This window comes from Heterocephalus glaber, unplaced genomic scaffold (assembly GCF_053883595.1).
Source record: "Heterocephalus glaber isolate CG9 unplaced genomic scaffold, H.glaber_assembly_v1.0 deba00001472, whole genome shotgun sequence".
Lineage (NCBI taxonomy): Eukaryota > Metazoa > Chordata > Mammalia > Rodentia > Bathyergidae > Heterocephalus > Heterocephalus glaber.
This window is the reverse complement of record NW_028258315.1, coordinates 93,953,972-93,968,667: the sequence shown is the minus strand read 5'-3', so window position 1 is coordinate 93,968,667 and position 14,696 is coordinate 93,953,972. Positions and strand designations below refer to the sequence as shown.

The 14,696-nt window shown below is 45.4% G+C and overlaps 2 protein-coding genes across 4 annotated transcripts in view; one reads left to right on the top strand and one right to left on the bottom strand.

The window, feature by feature from the left end:
- Fhit (fragile histidine triad diadenosine triphosphatase) overlaps positions 1-8,546 on the top strand; it is a 1,393,700-nt gene extending 1,385,154 nt beyond the window's left edge. The window contains exon 11 of the mRNA XM_087181606.1: positions 8,241-8,546. Coding sequence (XP_087037732.1) covers positions 8,241-8,246 — 6 coding nt within the window. The 3' untranslated portion in view covers positions 8,247-8,546. The remainder of the gene's footprint in view (positions 1-8,240) is intronic.
- LOC110345707 (uncharacterized) overlaps positions 1-14,696 on the bottom strand; it is a 410,594-nt gene that overhangs the window by 23,041 nt on the left and 372,857 nt on the right. Inside the window, exon 6 of one of the 3 annotated variants that reach the window (XM_087181609.1) lies at positions 8,624-14,673. The exons of the other annotated variants lie outside the window; for them this stretch is intronic. The gene's annotated coding sequence lies outside the window, so the exon portion shown is untranslated. Of the gene's footprint in view, positions 1-8,623; positions 14,674-14,696 lie in introns of those variants that run through there. 3 annotated transcript variants of the gene reach the window in all.

The following is a 14,696-nucleotide window of genomic DNA, read 5'->3' as shown; positions in this document are numbered from 1 at the left end:
CTTGGAAGAAGTCTGGGCAGGAAAATCCTCCAGAGTGAAAGGAGACAAAAGATGAAAGGGGGTGTGACATCTATGTGAGTTACAACTGCCACTCAATCCTTCCCACATCAAAGGGAAGGAAGTCACTTTCTATACAGTTTAATTTGAAATGAACTCAAACTCCCTTACCATCAAAAAAGCCTTGGTTGTAACAAGGGCATAGGCTGTCACCCAAGGGATGATTTAAGGCTCTCTGCTTGAATCACCACCCATTCGAGATCTCGCTTTGACCAGACATCGTCTTAGGCACAGTAGATTAAGTTAGTCCTGACCGAGAGAGCTGATGAGGAATTGCAGGAAAAGGGTGGCTCAACACATGTGGGTGTGGAATTGAGTTCTGTACAAGTGGGCAGGACACTGCCAACCATATAGGTGATGTCCCATAAAGCGGTTGACTTTATGTCACTTGCGTCTAACCCCCTGCACCCACATCCACAACTTCAAGTCCTCCAAGAGGCACCTCATGGTCTAGGATTAGCCAATCAATTTTAATGGGTGTTTAAGAGATTTTTCAAAGAGCATAAGTCAGTGCCTAAGATGATAGATCATGTAATAATTAAAGCATTAAAAGGACTCAACTGAGGATTCTCTTTCCGCCAGCAGCTATCTTTAGGTCAACTAGCAGATCATTTTCATTCCTATAAGTGAGGTAAAAATGACTTTGAATGTGATTAGATGTTCTTACCAATTTTCCTCTGGTGAAGGTCGATATTTTGTTCCAGTAAGACCTGCAAACCTTGTAGAAGGGCTGGCATTCTGAGCTGCAGATAGATGGTGTGGTGTTGCCTTGAACGAGTGAAAGCCCATACGGTTGGTCGAGTCATTTCCTAATCAGAAATGATAAGCCACAGTCATAGCTAAGGAAAGGGAAATTTTCTGACAGACAGGAGCCCCGGTCTTGGCTCTGGGGAGCTCTAGGTTGCTGGGAGAGCTCTTCTGCCCCTTCTGGTCCCAGCTCGCTGGTGGCACTTGCAGATCCTGGAGTTAACCATTTAGAAGGAATATGCCTGGTGTAGTTCCTCAGCCTTTCTCTTTGATGCCCCAAATTTTTGCCTTCCCATTCTCATCTCAATGATCTGTTATCTCTCAGGGGTCTTTTCTTCTCTTGCAGGTTGGAAGGTCTTTTTTGTTTTGTCTGTTTGTTGGAGACAGGGACCCTCCTCCCTCACCCTCCTGAGTGCTGGGATTACAGGCGTATGCCATCATGCCCTGCTAAGGTGGAAGGTCTTATGTATGGATAATTTTAATTTTCTTAATCTTTTAAAAGAATGAGACTCGACGAAAATTAAAAATAGTGCAAATATTTAAAAGAATAGCATGGTTCAGTAAAACCTAAGAACTCTCCTTGGTCTGGGTAAGGGTCCATGATACCCCAATTAAAATGCTATTAATTTGCATAGAATATCATATGCAAGCTATTGACTATGACTCTTAAAAGATGTATCTATTCCTTCAAACTCACCCAAGGTTACACATTAAAGGAGAAAATATGTTAAGATGATGATCCTTTAAATGGAAAGTCAGGGCACATCCCTCCTCCGTCACACTTTGCAGAATCAGCCAGGGCCGGATCACCTGAGGCCTAGTGAGCCACAGGAGAGGATTGAGCCCCAAAGCCAGTTCCATCTCCCTTGTCAATGCCCCGCCCTTTCTTCTAACCCTCTGTTCCTTGTTACTGAATCACATCAAACGCTGTTCCACCTCAGGGCTCTTCCAGGACTTCTGTCCCCTTCTGCCTAGAATGTTGCTCTTCTTTCCTCCGTCATCACTTGCTCATGAAGGCCTTCCTAAGAGCCCCATATAAAGCAGTAAGTAGCCCTGTTTCCTTCTGTCTCTCATGCACAAGGGCTCTCCACCAAGAGTGAAGGAGGCAAGCCACTGGCCTTGTCTTTGTCTCCTGGAGCCCCGACTGGATTTAGAGAATGGAATAGCCTTCTAATCCTTTTGCAGCTCTCATTTATATGCCCTTCATAAGCTTGCGTGTCATTTCTGGGAAAAGATAACCTTCAGGTCCCAAGGGAGAGTGATCAAGTATCCCTCCTAGCAGCGTCTTGTTAGCGTCCATGTCCCCACTGAGAAGAATCAGACTCTGAACATCCTACTGGTTCAGAAAGGAAGAAACTTTGTGAAACAGTTTTATACCTGCTTCTCTGTGATCCAGAGAGAGAATGCAACTTACCCAAATACACCCAGTGTAAAGCCTGGAGACACACAGCTTATAGTTGGATATTTCGTATTTGCAGTCCCTTTCTGAGCGCAAGATACAGGTCTGTAGCTATTCCCCTGAGGAGGCTGCTGGATGGAATGTCTACATGCCTTTTGTACTTTGAGCTTCTGTGTCTTACAGCAATTTGCATGCCATTCTAAGGACTAGCCCTGCACGGAAAGCAGAGTGGAGTGAAATACTCTCTTGGTGGTTGTCTTCAGCTGAGTTTTCAACCCCTAATCTTTGAGTCCCAAGTAGCCCTTGATCTAACACAGGATGGGCCACTTGTAAGTTTGTAGTAGACTATAACTCATCGGACCCTGAATCTCCTATCCAACATGCGGTACTGAAGAGCCCACCTCTTGGTTTTTGATGGAAGGTCCAACTGCAGTAGATAGACTTTCATCCATTAGCCTAGGGACATTTTTATTGTAATATGGGCTCATGTATAATTATAACAGTGTCAGTATATTTAAAAAAAATTTTGTACTGACCAATGTCAGTACCTTTTAAAGGGTAAAGAAGAAAAAGGTATATGTAATAATCCCATTAGGGTGTTAAAAGTGCTGAACCCTGACACATTTGCAATGTGACAATCCTTGAGTATGTGTCTATAATCCTTCGGCAAATACTCCCTCCATTCAACCACAGAGTTGTACACACTCCAGACACAAGTGCCATTAATTAAATAACACACTCAGCAAACTCTCAGAGCCATTAATTATCAAAGGTAGCCTGCTTCGTGCTTGGCTCTAAATTCTATTATCACAGAAGAGCCCGAGTTAGAGCGAAGGAATGTGCTGGAGGAAGGTCACCCTCAAAAGCTCGATAAGAAGAAGCTGTCAGGGAAAGTAAATGACAGAGCATGTGTGCCTTTTAGCTTTTCCTCTGCCCATTTGCAGGTTTTGAAGGAAGGGAAAATGTTTCCCAGTGTAGGGACTTTCTCAAAATTAGTTTCTCTCATGAAAGATGCAAGTAAATATAAAGTAATCCTTTTTCATTTTGACGGAGTTGCAGAGAAGAGTAATATCGGTGGAAGATTTGGAGACAAATAAAGTTGACTTTCCCTAAGTCCCAGCAGAAGGAGGAGGTCTTCTAGGGAAACTCCTTGCTGGGCTTGAGCGCAAGCATAGACAAGGACATGGGTACGGAGAGAGCGAAGAGGGGGCCAAGCCTTGTTGGCCAGGAGCGGCAGCAGCATGGCTTTCCAGGCTTGGTGTGCCCTGACCAGCCTCCCGACCCACCACCAAGCTCACGGCACAGCTCGATCCATTTGCCAGGGGGCACAGCCCAGTGGAGACAGTGTGACAGGGCTGAGCCTCTGGTCACCATACTAGAGGTAGCTTGGCTGGGCCCCATCCTCCCTGGAGACAGATGTCTGCACGCCCCCAGGAGAGGGGCTGGTCAGGTGGTGTTCACAGCTTTCTATGCCTCGAAGGAGTCACCACAGTGGAGTAGGAAACAGACTGTTTAATGGGAGGTTAATGAATGCTTCCTCATCACAGGAAGCTGTGTTATTAATCAGAATGTGCTCCGTGCTGCAGATGAACAGTTTAGAGTTAGGAAATGTTGGGGACATTGCTGAATTCTCTGGAGGACACTGGCCTACTGCTGGGTGGGTTTCTGGTCGCTATCCTTAGGAGCGACCCCTTGCTGTCTGTAGATGGTAGTGTAATTACGTTGCCTCAAAACTACGAATCAGAGTGGCTCTCTGATCCAAATTGCATTCCTCCTTCAGCTTCTCTTTTACCCACTTACTGTAAGACATTGCCATCGGCAGCTTCTGTGGTCCAATTTCTAGGACCAGTTTATTAAGGAAAAAGCTGAAAAGCAGAGGCCAGTGGTACCTGCCCTTAGGAAATTTTTCTCTTTGGCTTTGGTGTGAGCAGAATGACTTTCCATGGCTGCTCCCCCTGACTCTCAGGGCTGCTAGGGACTAAGAAGTTACTTTCAAAAAACAAGAGTTGTTTAAATTTTGTGTTAGTTTTTTCAGGACTGTGTTATGGGGGAAGCTATGGTTACTTCATTTCAAAACCATTTCTGTGTCAGCCCTGGCACGGATGCAAAAGAGGCCATATCATTAATCCTTGCGAGCAAGGAGAACTGGCCTGGAAGGGCAGCCGTGGCTCCATGCCTGCAGCTCTGTGGGAGCGGAGGAAGACAGATAGCCTTACTAGAGTTGCCTGTCTGCCACTGAGGCCTCTAGACCTTCCTTGCTCCTGGAAATTAGAGCACTGTACTGGGAGCACAGTTTAGAATGACATCGAGGGGGAGGCAGGCTTGGGGGTCATCATAGTAAAGTTCAAGGTTTCATTTCCAAAGCCCCGGGCACCCTCCCGACCAGTTGGGTGGGAATCTCTGGGGGTGGGATGGCAGCATGGCACTTTTTGTAAACTTCCCTAGATGACTCCAGTGAGCAGCCAAGTATAGAAACATAACCTTTCAAAATAGGAGGAGGGCCAGATGGGTTTTTGTGGGCCCAAGCCTGCCTTTTGCATTCTATCAAGTTATATTAACCAGTTCACCTACAGAAGAGAGACACTGGTCTATTTTCTCTTCTTCGAGGCAGAAGAGGCCTTCCTCTGGCTGTATGGGAGCATGAGGAAAGGGAGTAGAGGTAGGAGCCTTCTTCAAAAGTATTGCCCTGAGTGCACACAGAGGCCATGGAGAATGACCACAGAGTTTGATGTCAGCTACCGCTTGGATCGCCAATGTCCACCAAAGCCCACATGTTACAGGCTTGGCCCCCAGCCTGGTGCTCTCTGGGAGCGGGGAGAACCTGGCAAGGCAGGGCCCAGTGGGGGGCTTGGATCCCTGGGGGTGTGCTCTCGAAGGAGACTGTGGGAATCCAGTCTTTTCCTCCTCCTTGCTGCCCAGCCACGAAGTGAGGGGCTTTGCTCTGACAATTATTCTCGCCACGATACGCTGCTATAGGGCACACTGATCAGACTGGAAGCTCCAAGCCTTTGAGCCAAAGTAAACCTCCCTCTTTATAAGTTGATTATTTCAGATATTTGTTATAGAAATGGAGAGCTGGCTACCACGATGACTCTTGATCTTCGGGGAGAAGCCAGAGGGTTGAGTACAGACCCAGTGGACCACGGTAGTACAGTGTCTCTAATTTCATTCCCTAACCAATAAGTCATACAACAAAACACAAACCAACTTCAAGGTCTTTGCTGTAGGCTTCAGGGAGAGAGAGATGATAAGGGTATTGTCCTTACTTATTTCAAGTTCCTCCATCCAGCATTTCAGTTTTCTTCCAAATTCAGAGCTTCCTTCTCCAAAACTCTCTCGCACTCTCCAGAGCAGTGCTGTCTGGCCTTCACTCCTGCAGAACACACCCCCGAGAGTGGCTGCATAACGCTACCTGGCATTTCTCAAGCTCCTCCTTAGTGATGGTAAGAATGGGAGGAGAGCAGTTAATCTGTTACGATGTCTACTAAGAACAGAAAGAATCGAAAGCTCGGAAGTGCCTGTGTTTACAGGAGCACATGCATATGTCAAAGAGACGGACTGGGCGGATTGGGAATCCAGCTCTCTCCGATCCCAGAAGCCCACATGCTCTGCCTCGCTTACTTCACCTTGCCTCATTCCCCCCAAACAGGCTGAAGGGCCTTGAGGATAGAGCCACTTACCTCTCCCCACCCTCTCGGAACCTTACTTGCATTTCATAAATCCTGTGGTTGATGCGCCAGGTAGCACTGAAGAGCTCCATCCACACAAGCTCCCTGTTTCTCAAGAAGCTGGAAGAATGAGCACATGGCCCAGCTGCCCTCTTTGCAGTAAGGCAGAGTCTTTCACTGCGCCTGGGTGCTGTCTTCGTGCTTGGACACTGGAGGAAGCAGCAGTAATGACAGTGATAGAGGCGAAGATGCAGTGAGCGTGGTAAAGCCCCGGGCATGCTGGGAGTGCTTGGCGTGCACCAGCACAGCCTTGCAGCGCCTGTGAGGTGCAGGTGGGCTCCACTTGCCCAGAGACATAGCTGGACTCCAGAGCCTCACATTCTCGCCCCAGTCCCACAGGTTCACCTACGTGCTCTGGCTTGAAAGCCAGGCTCTGATTCCCCTGAGCCTCCAGGCCAGGTAGGGAAAGGAAACTGTTGTAGACAGAGCTTTAGGACCCTGGGCAGACATGTGGGTGCCACAGCGGTATGAGGCCCAAGTCCCCGGAGACTGTAAGTGGACTGACAGGAAGCCTCCCGGGTGACAGAGGCATCTACCACAGTGCCGGAGCCACAGGGCCAGTGCTGGAAAGGGCGGTGTGGGAAGTCCACAGTGCTGCACCATTCAGAAAACCAGAAATAAAACCAAGGGAAACTTCTCCGAGGACATAAATCTGCTCTAGTCAGGCAAGGTGGAAGAAAAGAAAGGGCACATCCACTTTCAGGCCAGCACAGGCGCCTCTGACTCCAAGTGAGTAATTGCTGGAGAACAAGGGCAGTAAGGAATGATCCGAAGATGACCTGCATCTGCAGACAAGGAGGTGGTGCTGAACAGGACAGGGGAGCATCCCAGTGTCACAGGGGAATAAAACAGCTCCCCGTCTCGAGGAGGGCAAGTTCACAGTGTACACACCTCACTGCCACCCATCACTACAGCTCCCAAGGGGCCTGCAGGACCAACCCTGAGCCAGATGAGAGCTTCCTGGCCCAGGTTAAGAGCAGAAATGGTTCGGCCTCTGTGTCCTAGACCCCAGGAGGGACCAGACTTAATTCCAGAGGGATACCCTGCCCTCCTCTGCCCTCTGTCCTTGTTCCTGGCATGTAGGAAAACTGTACTGCCAGACTCCCTGAAGCCTCTGGATGAGAGGCTGGTGTGTGTCCTCGCAGCTGTGGGTCTCCAGGGCCCCGTGTTGGGGTAACCCTGATACAAGTAGGTCCTCAAGTCTTCACGTTCAGCTTCCCGGGTCAGTGCCCATTCAGAGCCCCAAATGGCAAACAGGATGGGAACAACAATTTAAATCTTCTCTGAAATCTTTTGAAAACACAAGTGGTGACATTTCTTTGTGCTTAACGGTATTTTACAGAATCTTTTCATATATTGCATTCCTTATAGCTGCCCCCAAACTTCTAGTGCCATTTCTTTCAATTGTCCATAAATGATGTGAAATATAAACCACAAAACCTTCATCTTTCTTCCTTTCCTACTTTTTCTTTCTTGAATTATTCTGCTCTGAGCTAGTAGCCACTGTTAGTCCAGTTCCTGACTATGCCTGTTCTACAGATACCCATAACTGAGGCCCAGAAGCTGAGGCTGCAAAGGACAGGCAGTCAGAGCTTTGCAGCGTGTACCCGCGGCCCTCCGTATCACTACAGGCCCAAGGAATTTTCTTATTTTTTGCCTGATAAGATTAAAGGGCTTTCTCCTTACTTTCCTGACTTGTGAGTAGACATCATTTTAGGCCTGATCTATACCATTAAAGGCACCTCGCTTGGCTCGAAAGCAAATTGATTTGCCCTGCTACACAGTAGTTCCACAGTTCTCCAAATCTAGAAGCAAAATTCCTCAGATTCATACAGAGAGTTTGCATAAAAACACAGATTCTGGGGCCTCTATCCAGGCCTGCTAAGTCAGAATATGGAGGATAGAGTCCAGAAATCTGTTTTTGACAAGCTCAGCAGGAAATTCAGAAAATGGCTATATTTAGAAACCCATTCTTACCCGATAAACAAAATTCTAGATTGGTTTAATTTACATATAAGCTTTGTGTCAAGAACAGAGAGTCTTTCAAGGCCAGGCAGCTGACCTTGGTGGCATGGGCTATGGGCAGAGGACACAGAAAATGCCAGGTCCTGGCAAGTGAATGTAGCATCGGCATGGTGGCATATATCTATTTCATGTAATCTGCCACATCAATATCACCTCTCATAAAACACTAATGGCAGTCTAACCGATTAGCAGTAAACAAACTTATATTTCCTTTATTACTATGACTCCAAAAAAACGCTACCGGTTCTAACTAAATGTCTGTTTTTATGTTCTGTCATTTCCAGGCATGAAAGTAACTCAAACAAATCCCAAGGCATAAGGAAATGGGCCTCGTTCTGTAGGACTCTGCAGCACTGGAAATGAAGCCAAGCGACTTGATTACATCCTACAATTCTGCAACCTTTGGCGAAGTGTTTTATTGTACTTGTGGAAGCCACTGGGGCTATGTTTCAATCACGATGACTGACAGGCTAACTTCAAAACAATGGTACTGATGCTCTTCCACTTCCCCAGCTCTGTTCTCAGAATAGAACCTTTTCCAAATTGTCCTTTAGCCCGCATGAAAATAAAATGGTAGTTCAAATGTTTTATCTCGTGTACTAGCTAACTTAAAAATGGGTATTTTGGGGGCCCCTGAAAGGCACACTGAGGAGTCGCTCTCTTAGAGCTAGTGTGCGTGCTGAATTCCAAATTTTGTTACAGTGGAGATAAAATGGACAGAGTTTCCATTTTGATAGGAAAGGTAACAGAACAAGAAATGTATAACGTTTCCTCAGTTATATTCTCCACCAAGCAAGGCTAAAAGAGTTTAAGATGACAAACTTAGCTTCAAAGAGCACATGACCATGTAATGCAGCGACAAGACACCTTGGACTGGGCTGTCTGCATGGGAGGATTGTAAGGAAAAGGAAAGAGGAGTCCTCTGGGATTTGCTCAGGGAGCAAACCCCTCACCCATAATTGACAATTTCTTCAAGGGAGAATAACAGAAATCAGATCTTTCCTCTCTTGCTTGTTAATAAAAGGAGAATTAGGGTTTATATCAAAAAATAAAACCTACCTATACAGCATGGCTACACATAACTGAAGACAGGATCTTTCTTTTGCACAAAAAGCCCCTGAGTATCTCCTCAGGCTTATGGGTGACTACCCAGCCCAGCCAACAGATGTTGGTGACCCACCAGTCTTGCCTGTCTTCATACTCCTGCTCTGCTCTCTGGGTTTCTCTCCCCCGTATGACCCTTGTAAGAACATATGTCATGGGGTTTGGGGCCACTTAGAAAACCCAGGATGGCTTCCTCGAGATCTCAAGATCCTTAATTCAATCCCAAGGCAGAGTCCCACTTTCCAAATGGGATTTGACATGGACATGTCTTTTAGGGCTACCATTTAACCTCCGATCCAGGAGCACTGGAATTGAACTGTTTCTGACCCGGGATAAGCCAGAAGGCTGCGTCCACTCAATAGTGTCTATTTAAGATCTGGTTCTATGCCTGTGCAAATCCCCAGTTATTGACAAAGATTGAGGCTGCCTTCTTCGGGCTGTGAATACCCCGGTTCCCAGGCCAGGTCTAAGATGCCTCTCTTGCAGCCAAAAACAAGAAGCATTTATTCGATCTGAACAGGGCTTTCACCTCAGTGAGACACTCACTTTTTCACCATCTGAAAGAACTGGCCCTAAACAAAAGAGCCCTAAGAAGACAACTCTTCTTATGCACTGAAGCTCAAACATGGATTCCAACTTAGATGTTGATAGCAAATGTGGCCAGATTCCCAGCCTCTCCCTCCAGGGCCAATTCCACATTTCATTCGTTGTCTTTGAACCAAATAGCAAATATACACTTAATCACAAGGAACAGCTCTTGAGTCGTACTGCAAACCTATTTGCAGTTTTGTCTTCCACTTTGTCTATGCATTAAACCTCACAGGAGCCCCCCACTTCCGCCTTTCTATCTGAGGATGTCCTCACATCCGATTCCTCTCTAAGACTGGCAGGATTTGGAGGCTGTACAAGCTAGAGATGTGAAGCTCAGCCTTGAAGAAGTATTTCCATGCTAGCCCCAGGAGGCCATAGGCATTCTAGCGTAACAAAAGCTGTTTCTGCAGAACTAAATGAAGCCTGGTGAACCCAATATGGGAAAAAACAACCGACTTTATTTGATATGGAGAAAGTAGTCTGCATGCAGAAAATATCAAAAGGCAATGGAAAACAGTGCTTACATCCAGAACAATGTCTGTGGAAGTGGCCTTCTCTCTGATTCCTTATAAGGCATAAATACTAGGTTGTTTGTGATCTTCTCAAGTGCTGGAGAACCGCTAATTTTATGTCAAGCAATGGAGAACTAGACATGTGTTTGGGCATCTACTTTGTTGTACTACTCAGACAAAAACAGCATAGCAGCTTCTCCTAAGATTGATGACATTTCAAAGGATTCTTCTGTTTATCTTTGTGAGCTGGATTTTCAAACTCTAAGCTTGTTCCTATCTTTATTGTTAAACTTGCCATCAAAGACCAAATCACAGGAAAGAATAATCCATTTTTAGCAAAGAGCTGGAAAGGTCCCAGTGATTGTATACCCCACAGGAGACCCAAACTTACAGAACAATACTTCTCAAACCTGGGGTTATTTCAGTGATAAGACAGTGTGGGCCTCATTAGTGGAAACCCCTCCCATCTATCCTTCTATGTATCCGCGCTTCAAACTAAAGTCTGAGAAGGGGCCTGCTTCCTCCAGGAGTCTGCTGAGTGTACCCATTCAACATGCTGGTAAAAGAAGAACTGATGTTTTGTTGTGTGTTTATTCCACATACATTTGCAAATGTTCTTTTATCTAATTCACACAAGATCTCTACACAATATATGTGGAGATACAGGCTCATAAAGGTTTAGCAACTTGCTCAAGGTCACAAAGTTGGTAACATGGTGGAGCTGAGGTTTGAACTGAGGTCCGACTCCTAAAATCCATGTTCTTTGAAGAATTACTAAGGTGCTCAGCAAACTTAATGCATACCATTCCCAGTTTCTCTCCTGAACTGTCTATTGAATTGGCAGGCTGCTCTTTTGTGCTGATGTCCAAGGGAAAAGTGGAGGGAAAGGCAGGGAATTTTCACATATTTTTGAGGTGAAGTATTCCTTTAAATCATGTAAATGTAGGTAGTGGCATTTCTATAATTTATAGTACTTTTATCCTTAAGCAAATGTATTAACCAAAGGGTTAATAATTATCTGTACTGAAAAACAACATAAAAATTAACAGTAATTACTTAGTTATATGGATTGGAAATGAGTCACCTCTATGAACAACCACCAGCAACAGCTCTCAATTATGGCCACATTCACCTAGTTCATTTCAGTCCTGGAAATATTTTGAGGACCTTCTAAGCACTGAATTTGAAGGCTATGGGTTCAGTAGCCAAAAGTAAGGTAGCATAAAAGGTATTGCTTTGGTCTGAAGGTTCACGTTTCTCCCAAATGTATTATGGATCCTAGTCACTGCTGTGCTAGTAATAGGAGAAGAGAGGGCTTTCTGTTGGTGACCATATCATGAGGGCAGAGCCTCTTTAAAAGAGTTCCCAGAGGGCCACCTGGCCCCTTTCCACCATGTGAGGATACAGGGAGAAGGTGCCATCTATGAAGCATGAAACAACCCTTCACCCAGAACTGTAAGAAATGAATTTCTGTTGTTTATAAACTTCCCTGGTTTACAGAATTTTGTTATAGCAGCTCAAACATGTCACCATTTACTTCTCATTTCGACAGTGGGAGGGGGGGTGCTGCTGGCACCTCGAGGCTCACCTCCTGTGTGCTGGGGGCAGTGGTTTGGTGGGCAGGCCTAATTCTTTATAGGCACTTGGAAGATACTTTTCTGAATCCATTCTTTTTCATCACCTCATCATATCTTCCTTATCATTCTTCATGATAAATACTACTTACAGAATATCCATGTGATTGGTATTGTGCTAGGCATTCTCAAAGTATTATTCCATACAAACCTCACAAAAATCATTTTTCCTTCTTTTATTTAACAAATATTTATTCAACACCTGTTGTATGTCAAACACTATTTGCATGAGGTGCTGGTGCTACAGTGTGAGCAGAAACATCTATAAGTACATACTATCCTCCTCCTATAGGCAGGGAACCTGAAGCCTAGGGAGTGTGTGTCTTACTTAAGGTCACACACCGATAAGAATTCCTGTCCTGTAAGAAACCTTAAGCTGAGCTGTTGTTCAGAAGGCAAGAGGAGAAGATACAGCAGATGCCCTATGGGAGAATACTTGATTTGCCCTTATAGACCAATTAACATCCCTATGCAGGAAACTGGATTTAGGTCACTGGAGCTCAGCCTTTGTCAATTTCACATGTTCCAGCTTGATCCACTGGTGGCACATGTATGACTGTCCCAGTGGGCAGCTTGTACCACTGGCGGTACAAACGGACCTAATCACTTTTATTGGTCTTTTCACTAATAAAATTAATGAAAAGCTCCCCAATGGGACAGTCGTACATCTACCACTGCTAATTCAAGCTGCCCAGCAGTGAGACAGGTTGCAGCCCCATCTTGAAGGTGTTAATAAGCATTTACCAAGTGCCCTTAGTGTGCCCTCAGAGCTGCTGTGCTTTCCTGGACTCCATTTCACGCTCCAAACGCCCACTGTGTTCCTACTTTCTGACAATGTGGTAGCATTCTGAGCACTTTCATAGCATATTTCTCTGTATTTTGTCCCTGTTTCCTAAGGAAGGATGTAAAGCTGCTCCCAGCATCCAAAGGAGCTCCAGGCTGCTGTTTCAAAGTACAATTTACAGGGCTGGGGATTTAGCTCAGTGGTTTCACCCCCTACTGTGCAAGCGCAAGGACCCGAGTTCAATCTCTGCTACCAAAAAAAAACAAAACCCCCCAAAACAAAGCACAATTTAGTAAACAGCCTTCCTACCCCAGCTTCTAAGGTCTCATTCCCCCACTGTGCTGACTTTTTGCTTTTCTCTTTCTTCTCTCTCTCTCTCTCTCTCCCCTTTTGCCTTCTTTATTCTTTTTCTTCTGTTAGAAGCGTGACAGGAAGTCCACAGTAATAGTCATCACACTTTGACCTCTGCCTGTGATACGGAAGGGTCTGTCAGAACTGATTGCAAGATCCTCCCGCTAGAATTTCAAGAGGGCCACAGACTCATGCTCCCAGCTGCTACTGATTTGGCTGGGTCAGGGCCCTCAGTCTGAAAACCACCGACCTGTTTGTTTTTTGTTGTTGTTGTTTTTAGTAAGCAGAATTTATTTCCAAAGCACTGTTTCTCAGGCCCTGCATTTAACATTATCTTAGTCTAGAGGTAATGAACTGCAAGTTAAATCCAATCAGGCTACTCAAGCATTTCCAGTAGGTTTTTAGAGTTAACACCATAGAAATCTTCTTGTCTAGGCTAATTAAGTGATTAGTTTAAATAGATAATAGATGAACAAAAGGAAAGGGGGACAGTGACAGCTCACCACCAGCTTAATAAAATGGTGACACCACTAGTTTTAAAAGAGCAACACTGTTGGTTTAAAACTGGGCTTAGCTGCTGCGTACGGCAGTGTGTCAGTCTGGAGGGAAAAGGAATTCACCTGTGCTGTGCCCGGAACATGATTATTCAAAAGAATACATGGGCTGACTTTGATGGCCTTCCTTGGTCAAATAACTCATCAATATCTGCCTCCCATGACTGGGTATTGGGCATTGCTAGTCTGTTCAGGTTTGAGTATGGCCTGGAACTCAGAAACCCCACTGTAGTGGAACTTCATTCCAAGCTTAGTAAGAACAACAACCACACTCCTGTAGCTTTGGAAGTTTGTATCAGGTTCCAGGTCCCAGGGGAAGGGAAGAGAATTTTCAGGGGGAGAGAATGGTGGGGGGCTGGTACTTACAACCACTGGCCTTGTACCTTGACCTCCAGAGGTAAATAGCATACTAGTCCAATTTAACAAACAAGGAATGGAAGCTCAGAGAAGGTGGCTTCTCCAAAGCCTTTCAACTTTTGTAAACATTAAAACTTTTTCCAAATCTACATAATATCTGTGTGATTTACTTATTTTTCCATTTATTCAATTCTCATATGTGCTTACAAGTACATTTGTTCAGTGAAAAGGAAACTTACAATCACTGCAGCAAATGGAAAACCAGTACCTTCTACCCTAAAGAGAAGCAAACCCTAAGGATGAATACCATAGGAAAGAAGTTATTAAATTGTAGCTAGGCACTGTGGCCTGCCAAAAGGCTTGCTCAGAGGCTTGGCTTCTCACTTTATTATAAAAGGACATTAGTAAGTGTTAGGTGTTAAAATTCCCTTACACTAGGCAGCATCCTGCTCCTTGCAAACTGAGAAAGAAGTAGAAAAGAAAATAACTCCTCCGCTGGTTAACAGATGGGTAACTGGATGCTTTGTCTACAGCCCCATAAAACCTCCCTGCCCCCACCAGAGCCAGCCAGGCCCAACTGTGTGTGGCCAGGCTGCACCCCCTGTGCCCCAAAGCCACCACGAGCTATCTCTGCTGCTTCCTATGCAACGGGTGCATCTTGAACATAGACACTCACTCAAGTTCAGGTGCCTTAGGAAAATAGGCCACAGTCAAGGAGAGAAAAATGATTACACCATCAAAGCAGCAGAAAGAACTTCCCAGGGTAAGAATGATCATCCGAGTCTTTCCTTTGAGTGGAAATGTCTTTGATAGCACCTTCCTCCATCCTCCTGTCATTTTGTTGTATGAATGA